Genomic DNA, 9,758 nt, shown 5'->3' with positions numbered 1-9,758 from the left:
AAAAAAAATATATGACATTAACAAAAAATAGTTATTTATTTATGGTTTACAATGACAACAATGATAAATCATTATAACAAACAATTTTTTATTCTTTGTCTCATTTTCCAAAGAAAAATAGATATATGATGTATTAATACTCATATATATAAAATATTTTATCAGCATCTATTATATTCTTATCACATCATATATTATATATTATATTTACAAAAAGAATTATGACATCAACTAAAACTCTTCATTTTAAACCCTTCATCAACATTTTTCATTTCTCTTTATTTCTCTCTTTCTATTACATCATAAATTTTATTATATCTATAATTTTCTTTCACTCTCAAAGTGTAGCATAACATATGGGCCTGTATCAAACATTTTCCTCGCTCTATAAAAAGGGTGTTCAACAATCAACATTTCTATAATACCATCTAGCAATCTTTTAGAACTTTGTAGCCTGAAATGGATTTTTCCATGCAATCTTTGTTACTTACTTTGCTCACCTTGGTTGCATCTATCTTTGTTTTGCAGGAAAAAAAAAAAAACTAGTGCTTGGTGGCACTAAAAGCTTGCCCCCAGGTAGCTTTGGTTGGCCCCTAGTGGGTGAAACATACCAATTTTTGTTCAACAAGATTGAACATTTCCTTCAAGAGAGGGTTCAAAAGCACTCCTCAAAGATCTTCCACACATACATACTAGGAGAGCCAACAATGGTTCTTTGTGGCCCTGGAGCAAACAAATTTGTCTCCACCAATGAGACAAAGCTTGTTAAAATTTGATACATGAAGACTCAGCGCAGATTCTTCAACATTCCTGATCAAACACATTCACCTATGCCAAAACCAACACAAGAAGCCGCTCCATCTGCTGCTCCAGTGAAGACCTTGGGGATTCTGAAACCAGAGGGAATATCTAGGTACATAGGGAACAAGATTGAACCAACCATGCACCAACATTTCACGACACACTGGGAAGGAAAAAAAGAAGTGAAGGTGTACCCTTTGGTGAAGGCCTTTACCCTTACACTTGTGTGTCAATTCTACTTAGGCCTTGATGAACCAAAATGCCAGAAAGTTTGAGGACTTGTATTTTGGGATCCATTCTGTTCCTGTGAATTTTACAGGCTTTATATACCATAGGGCACTCAAGGCTGCAGCTGCAATAAGGAAAAAAATCCAATTTCTGATGCCAAGACTTGAAATAAGCAACATCATCATGGGGTTGATGAATTTCAGCCACATGCCAATAGCTATTACTCAAGCTTTCATGATCAAACACATTGGACAGAGGCCTGCTATCTACCAGAAAATCTTATCCGGTAATTTAAGATACTAATTGTATATATAACACAGGACAATTTAAATACAGCTTCTTAATTAGCTACTTTTAGTGCAGCTCTCTAATCAGAATTGGAGTTCCACCTTAATAACTTATAGTCTTATACTAACTTTTTGCCTAAATCTTTATTATGCAAATTGCTGAGGAGAAATTCTAATTTTAATATTAATCAGAAAACAATACCAAAAATAGCTAAGAAGCTGCATCTAAGTTTTGTCTGTGTAAAATATTGTAGCTGTTTTTAAGGTGGTGTCAGATAAAATAGGATTTTGGGTTTAAGCCAGGAGAGTACAGTTTGTGTTTTTGGCTTTTCTTTTTGGACTTAAAATGCAAGATTCTGAAATAAAATAAGGTTGACATACCACAGCCAAAATATAAGTGGCAATAAGGCCAAAACAGAATTATGTATGTTTAGTTTTCCTTTCTAAAATAGGCTATATATCTTGCTTCATTTTCTTTGAATCAGAGTATGCTGATATTAAAAAATCCAAAGGATCCAATGCAGCACTAGATTGGGACAGCAGACAGAAATTGAAATACACATGGGTTGTTGCACAAGAGACCATGAGACTCTACCCAACTGCACCAGGTGCATTGAGAGAGGCAATAACAGATATCACCTATGAAGGTTTTACTATTCCAAAGGGGTGGGAGGTACCTTGATTTAAATATTGTTAAGATATTAATTGGTAAATGTAAATTAGCTTATAAATTAAATTTGTCGCTAACTTCTTTATTTACATTTTCACATATCTTTTGCGCATTTATTGGAACAAATAAGAATCCCAAGTACTTTGATGAACCCGAAAGTTTTGATCCCTCAAGGTTTGAAGGGAATGTTCCTGTTCCATACACTTGGATACCCTTTGGAGCTGGACCAAGAACTTGGCCTGGAAAAGACTACGCACGGTTAGTGGTCCTCAATTTCATTCACATTCTCATAACCAAGTTCCACTTGGGAAATTATACTTTTTCTCAGTAATGTCCAATTGACCAAAAGAACCGAAAGGTCAACCCACCACCACCTGTTGATTCTATTAAGGCACAACAATTACTACACCACGCCCTTGACAAGGAAAGAATTCAAAGATGAAAAACCATATAAGTAATGTGATATAAATATCATCGTAGAGAAAAAGTATAATAGAGCCTCTGCATTATATTATTGAATCATATTATGCGGTCAATACATGTATCGAATGGACAACATGCTCCCTAAGAACAAATTCCCCAATGGAGTAAAAGAAGAAAAAAATAATATCAACCCCTATTCTAAGATATCATAGAAGTGCAGCTGAAATGGATGCTGCCGGGGTTTCTTCTAGTCTTCTGCTGTTATGTTAGAATTCTATGTAATTCAAAATAATGCATTTGAAACCCCGTAACCATCACGATGAGATTTCTGCCATCTCCATGCAACCTTCAAACTCTGTTGAAGATCAGTGTGCTTAGCAACCCAATTCAATTCACGTTTGATCTTTGATGGGTCACTGTACACCTCAGCATAATCGCCTGGACGACGCGGAAGGTAGTCCACTTTAATGTCCACCCCTGTGGCCTTTTTACAAGCTTCCACAAACTCCTTCACTGAACTACCTGATAAACATAACACCCCTTGAGAATCTTGACACAACTAAGAAATGTGCTATGTTATTTTACTGCAAAGGTATGTACAAGGTTGCTTGGTTTAAGAACATTTTCCATTTTTATTTTCTGTTTTTACTTTATTTCTTGTTCTCGGATGTTAATACAGAAAACAGTGAAAACAATGTTTTATTGTTTTAGGGGGCATTTACTTGTGCTTTTATTTCTTGTTTTTATTTTTCAATTACAAAAAACACATCTTGCTTTCAAAGATTTATATAAGAAACAAAGAACAACTTTATTTTTGTTTTCTCTACCTCCAGTACAAATCTTTGAAAATAGTAAACAGATTTAAAACAAGATGGTAAGATTTTTTATATCTGTAGGAATTGAACATGGTAGCAGGGAGTTTACAACACTCAGACACCATGTTCAACTAACAAGATTACAAGTTTTGTAATTAAAAAGTGAAAACAGAAAATAACCCCCCCCCCCCTCCAATATTTTCACTTTTTCTGGTATAAATTTCAAAAGGCAGGAAATAAGTGAAAATAGAAAATATTTTTTTCCCTCAAAATTATACAACCCCTAAAGTGCTATATTCATGATCAAAGTGTTTTAACATACCCTTTCCAGTGCCAACATTGTAGATCCCAACATTACTAGGTTGTGCCTTTTCCAGAGCTTTTACATGAGCATCAACCAGGTCAGTTACATCAATATAATCTCGTACACAAGTTCCATCAGCCGTCTTATAGTCTGTTCCTCTTACCTGCAAAGTGGCAGCACACAATGAGCACACTTGAAAGTACTACATGAAATGAATTTGATAAAATTGGACAAGTTTATGACATAATCATCTAGACCATTCGTTTGAGCAATTTGTAAATAAAGTATAAGAAATAAGTTATTATTGACTCTCAAGATTTCCATGGACTTGTATGGCCAAATTCTTTTCAGATTCTGTATAGGAGCTTACAAACCTTTTTCTACCAAGTTTTCAGCATAAATGAAATGCAATTGCAACAACCTCTAACGGTTAAAAACCCGCAGATGTATACTCCAACGTGTTGGCAGGAAACTTAGGACTAAGCCAATATCTTACATGAATACTAAACCAGTTACAAATTAAACACAAAAGAAAAGTTTTTCACTTGCAAGAAAAATATGTACATTATTCCTGATGTTGGAAAATTCAGTTAAACACTTATATTCTAGACAAAATGTATGGAAAAGAAAAGTAGAAGATTTATCAAGAGTTTGATGGCTCTGAAAAATATTACGGCCTAAACTAGTTGTCCCAAATTGGTTCCTCTGAAAATGCATTATATATGCACTGGAATCTACTTAAGAAGAGTGATTTCCGATTATTGTAATGAAGTGTAAGGAAATAGAATGATACTAGGTTCTATTGTTTGGTATTTGAAATAGAATGGGATGGAATGGAACTTGAATGAATGCATTTGAATCCATTCCATCCTATACTCCTGATTCTTACCCTATAATTTGGGGGGCAGGGGAGGTGTGTTATGTGGGAGAAACTAGGGCTTACTTTTTTCCCCATTCGAAGACATCTAAAGTCTAAACAATGAAATAATAACTTTATTCCATTTAAGCCAATTTCACTCCATTCCATTGTATTTCACTTATCATTAAATATCCAAACGTAGCCTGACTTCTATTGAGAATTCCTTTTTAGCCACAAGCATAAATGAAAATATCAGTATCGGCATACCTTCAAACCAGGTACAATACCACGAGCAGCATCAAAGCAGGCACCTGATATTCGACCTTGCTCTCGCAGTTCAGGCCTAGGAGCCTCACCCAATCTTCCCTCAGGATCTGATCCAATCACGTTGAAGTATCTGATGGTATCCCAAAGAAAAGTTCTCAATAATTACCAGCATAGATAATTCTAAAATATCATCAACTTCCAATGATTGGCTATATTTCATCTATAGTTAAACCTCAAACTGTATATGTATCAATAGTCCAAACAACATGAGATGGATCATTTTGCAAGGTCTCCATATATTTCAGATATAGTAAGAATCACTTACAGCTTTTGCAACAAAGGGCAAATGGAACAAGATATAAAAATCTATTTAAAATGAAGGGAAATGTAAATCCAAAATGATCTCTTCTGCCATGTCTGAGTTTTTAGAAAAATACAAACCTCAGAATCATTACTGCCATGTCTGAGTTTTTAGATAAATCAAGAATGATCTCTTCTGCCATCTTCTTGGCTTTCCCGTATGGATTTATTGGGACCTGATATATAGAAACAGAACATTAATTTTACTAAATCTACTCAAGCAGTAAAGTCAATTCAGGATGCAATGAAAAACATAAAATGTTCTCAACCAGCCCCCATAATTCAACTATCCTTAGATTCCCACCTGCTTTGTTTCTTCTGTAATGGGCATCTTCTCAGGTTCCCCATATGTTGCACATGTACTGGAATATATCAATGTCTTCACATCATGTTTAGCCATAGACTCCAATACCAACACGGTGTTTGATGTAATATTGTGATAATACCTAGCAAACATGTGAATTAGAAATAAATTAAATTTACAAAAGTAAAAGCAAAGTTGATCAATCCAACCTTAAATTACCATTCTCATAACAACAATTTGTCCAACTCTCAACAAAATCATATCTAATTACAAAGAATAGCAATAGCAATAGCATAATGCATTTCATAGAGTAGCAATAGCAAATATAGGTGCACTCAAACCAAAAATATCCTCTAGATAAAGATGATTTTTGAATGGTCCAACTTATCTATTACTAGTTTGGTATGCATTGCAAACATTATGTCGATAAGAACAACTACGGTTTGTCTTTGACATTCTTATCCACAATATTGAACAGTAAATAGAAAAGTATATTATCTTGTATCACAGTTTGTGTGTCTCAAAGCATGACTTTATTGGCAAAGCCAAGACCATAATAGAAATCTCTGCGCCAGTTCAAATAATGTTTAAAATCTAGAAGTGCTTACTTAAGAGGATCAGCAGTGCTTTCTCCCACATATGCAACAGCAGCAAAGTGCATCACGGCATCAAATTTGTTCTCCAAAAATATTTTATTAACCTGATAACCAGTCAAATAAACAATCTTTCATGGACCTTCCCCACATATGCCAATAAAATAAAATAAAATAACAAAAGTGACACCAAAGTATTTCTTGTAACCAAGAGTGTAAGCATACAGATTGTGGATCTCCCAAGTCAGCATAAATAAATTGAAGCCTTCCAGGTTCTGGAAATAAGTCTTGAAGAACCTTGACGGCCCCCAAATTTCCACGTGACAGATTGTCCTGCCAGAAAAAAAAATGTTATGAGAAATGTAGCAACCACACTGATCAGTGCATTTTGCTTTAACAGAGAATCATCTTTTTATGAATTGACATACTACTATGGTGACACGATAGTTCTCCTTCAGAAGTCGTAGAGCAGCATGTGAACCAATATATCCTGCACCCCCTGTTACTAAAACATGAGTGACCCCAGGTTCACGAACAGAAAACTGAAAAAGGGGGGAGAAACAAGAAAAAAAACAAATTAGCAATAGCTAAGATGCATAAAAGAGAAAAAAGTATGGTTGACTTAAATGCATAAGAAGATTGAGTGAGAGAAAGAAGAGAATTATAACTGAAAACTACTATGCAGTAGGTCACTCAAATCTCAATGGCCTAATAAATGTCTACAGTCTCTTTTTATCTTTTATGAACACACAAATCCACAATGAAATAAAATATGAAAGATTATAGCTGTCAAGAGAAACATTGTATTCATAAGTGTAACAGGATTTATACCTACATCTCCCAAGTCTAATTGTTAGGTACAAATGTATTATAACATCAACTACAATACACAATATAATATAACCTACAGATTCAAGTCATACAGCAAACATAGCCCATGCACTAGCATATGTAGGTTGACCATGGTAATGGTGAATGGTGTTTTAATGGTATAGGGATTACCGGGCTAGGGGAATTCAAAGATGGAGATCGCTTGATCATGATTATGCACAGTGTTGTTAATGCAGCAGCAAGAAATACTTTCCCAACAAAATTGCCCTTCTTTTTTGAATCTGCATAATCCATGCCTAAAGGACAGAAAACAGAAACTACATTTTCAAACACCAATTACATGATAAGTGGGAAAAAAAATAAAAACAAACACGAAAAAAATTACAGGACATTGACAATTAATAAATTCAGAAACACCTTATGTGTCAATTCATATACCTGCACCCAGTCTATCCTATAGTCAAGTGAACATGAAAAAAATTACAGGACATTGACAATTAATAAATTCAGAAACACCTTACGTGTCAATTCATATACCTGCACCCAGTCTATCATATATTCAAGTGATACAAAAGGTAAAGCTTTCCAATCCCATTTTCAAATTGATTAATACTTTAAGCAACCAAGATTCATTCAAGGGAAAAAAAAATAAGAAAGCTGGTCATACTACCATTCATGATCAAATTAGCAGACAGAATCATACCTCCCATTGTTGTAGCTCTGGCTGCCCTTGACTGACTTCTGGACCTTCCAAAATTTAGCATTTGCAAAATCCCTATTGTTTAGTGTGTTGAATGAGATTTTATTCCTTAATATCAATAATCAAATCAAGCTCCACTCCCCAGACAGATCTTGAGAGACATCCTGCAGTTAAAATCACACCATATGAGATATTTTCTCCTCTAGAATGCAAAACAACCCAAAGAAGTCAAAAATAAAAAGCCACCAGGCAAAAAATTTAAAAAAACAAAGGGTTGACACCAGAAAACACAGTAAAGTAAAAAAAAAAAAAAGGATAAACATTAAAGCAAAAATAGCAAAAAGGAGGGGGGCAAATTAAGCCAATGAAAGAACTGAGAATTCAAATACCCACAACACTTTTTGCAAATGAAATTGAGCCACTCCAATTCACAAACAAATTCAAAACTGAAACATGGTGAACCATGGAGAAGACATCCAGAATTCCAAGATCCACATAAACAAGTACAAGAATAGAACGCCTCTCAAAAAAAAAGTACAAGAAAAGAACAAACCAATAAAAAATTTAAAACACACACACAAAGCTAAAAGTCAGGCTCTGCATAACTCATTATTCATTCATAACACTGACAAAAGACATGCAAACCAAATTGCTCCGCAGAGCATTAAACGCGAATGAGAAAACAGGGGGCAAAACGAACCCCCCCCAAGAGGACCGCATTCCCATTTAATAACCCAAAGAGAAAAAGCTACAAATTTTGAACAACCCCAGAAGACTCCACAGTTTCAAGATCCAACACATGACAAAAGCGAATAAAAAACCATCATTGACCGTTTCAGCTCAGCCACACTTCAAAACAACCCAACAAACTAAAATTCAGGATCACACGAAGTTCTCCATTCCAAGAAAACAAAAAACGAATTCTAAACTTCATCAGAGCCATACCCAAAACGGCAATCATAATTACCTCGATGAAAAAGCGACGGAAAAAAAAACGATCTTTCACTGTTACCCACAAGATCTTAATAGAAAAGGAAAGAAAAATGAAGAACTAAAAAGAAGAAGGGGAAAATGTGTACCAGATGAGACGGTGGAGAGAAATAGTGGAAAATGGAAATATGTAGAAAATGGGAAGAGAGTTGCACACGAATATGGAAAGGTCCAAAATTGAAGGGTGGTCTTGAATGTTGATGGAGAGAGAGAGAGAGAGAGAGAGAGTGGCGGAGAGTTCTGTGCGTGCAGTCCATGTTGTCGAAACGTTAGAGGGAGAGAGAGACCCAACCCTGAATCAAAGGAACAGCATCATAGGACATTTTGTTGTTTTTTTATTTATTATTTAACTATATTTGTTTTTAAATATTGAGTTTAATTTCTGTAGAAGATTTACAGTTAATTAAAATTGATAATAAGAATGATTTTTCAGATAAAGTGTACTAATTTGATTCTTAAATAAGTTATTAATTTAAGTAATATTAAATTTGATTTTTTAAAAGGGTGGGTACTGGTACTTGAATTGCAACAGCTTTTTGAGCGTCCAATAATGTGGTAGCACTTGTTGAGTACTATGCGCGAGGAACGCGGGACGGTCTTATGTAATTACAATCTGCATGGCATCATATCGGACAGCGTTTTTCCCCCTTTGGGACCTACGTGTCCCGTGAATCTCAACGTTCTATCTCCACCGGTTTCTTTTCACTGCATCTTTGTTCATTTCAAAACATTATGTTTGCTAACCATTTATTTAATAAAATATCTTATGATTAATTTTTATTATGTGAAAAATTCTTTTGGATAGGTGCAGCAAAATTAATTTATGACTTTGTGGATTAAATGATACTTGTGATTTTTTACTCAAGGAAAAAAATTATAATCATATTTGCTTGTTTGTTCATTTTTCCACATCTCCATTAGATGAACCTACAAGGAAAAATAACTTATAAAAAATATGGAAGTTTGGATGAAGAAAAATATTTGTACATCATAAAAAATTCTAACTCTAATTGAAGATGAAAAATTTTGATAGTAAGCTTAAAGTATTATATTTGATTTTTTTTTTTTTGAAAGGGGCTTATATTTGAATTTTAGTGTGACTATTATATGAAAAAACAACATTTGTATTGTTTTTCTCCCTATTGTTTTTACTTCAAAATTGTGAATCCCTTTCATTTTATCTGCATATGAAAAAAAACACAATGGTATGGTTGTTGTTTGCTTATTATTATATACTTTATGCATTTTTATTATTTATGATAATGAATTATAATATATCTATATGCCATCAAAAAGTAAATTTTATCTTGTGTTTGGTCTAATGAA

The 9,758-nt window shown here is 34.1% G+C and overlaps 1 protein-coding gene and 1 pseudogene across 2 annotated transcripts; one reads left to right on the top strand and one right to left on the bottom strand.

Moving 5' to 3' along the window:
* Window positions 1-458: 458 nt before the first annotated feature.
* Window positions 459-2,868, top strand: LOC100812986 (beta-amyrin 28-monooxygenase-like; annotated as a pseudogene).
* LOC100792055 (UDP-arabinose 4-epimerase 1) lies at window positions 2,477-8,917 on the bottom strand. Of its 2 annotated transcripts, none has more exons than XM_003531259.5 (11): window positions 8,522-8,917; window positions 7,446-7,606; window positions 6,914-7,038; window positions 6,340-6,453; window positions 6,137-6,244; window positions 5,927-6,018; window positions 5,319-5,460; window positions 5,096-5,190; window positions 4,655-4,784; window positions 3,547-3,691; window positions 2,477-2,931 (listed from the first exon to the last, which is right to left on the bottom strand). In XM_003531259.5, exons 2-11 carry the CDS (start codon window positions 7,504-7,506, stop codon window positions 2,693-2,695), a joined length of 1,251 nt encoding a protein of 416 aa, XP_003531307.1. In that variant the 5' UTR covers window positions 7,507-7,606; window positions 8,522-8,917; the 3' UTR covers window positions 2,477-2,692. The 2 variants fall into 2 exon arrangements, with proteins under 2 accessions (XP_003531307.1, XP_006585226.1); XM_006585163.4 differs by having other exon boundaries at window positions 8,410-8,743.
* Between the last annotated feature and the right edge of the window lie 841 nt (window positions 8,918-9,758).

The sequence above is a fragment of the Glycine max genome, chromosome 8, assembly GCF_000004515.6.
Source record: "Glycine max cultivar Williams 82 chromosome 8, Glycine_max_v4.0, whole genome shotgun sequence".
Taxonomy (NCBI): Eukaryota; Viridiplantae; Streptophyta; class Magnoliopsida; order Fabales; family Fabaceae; genus Glycine; species Glycine max.
This window is presented reverse-complemented; position numbering and strand designations above follow the sequence as displayed.

Coding starts and splice junctions, on each gene's coding strand:
- LOC100792055 (XM_003531259.5), bottom strand. CDS start 7,506: ATGCTAAATTTTGGAAGGTCCAGAAGTCAGTCAAGGGCAGCCAGAGCT. Junction 6,019..6,136: donor ACTTGGGAGATCCACAATCT/GTATGCTTACAC, acceptor ACTGGTTATCAG/GTTAATAAAATATTTTTGGA. Junction 4,785..5,095: donor ATGGCAGTAATGATTCTGAG/GTTTGTATTTTT, acceptor GGATACCATCAG/ATACTTCAACGTGATTGGAT.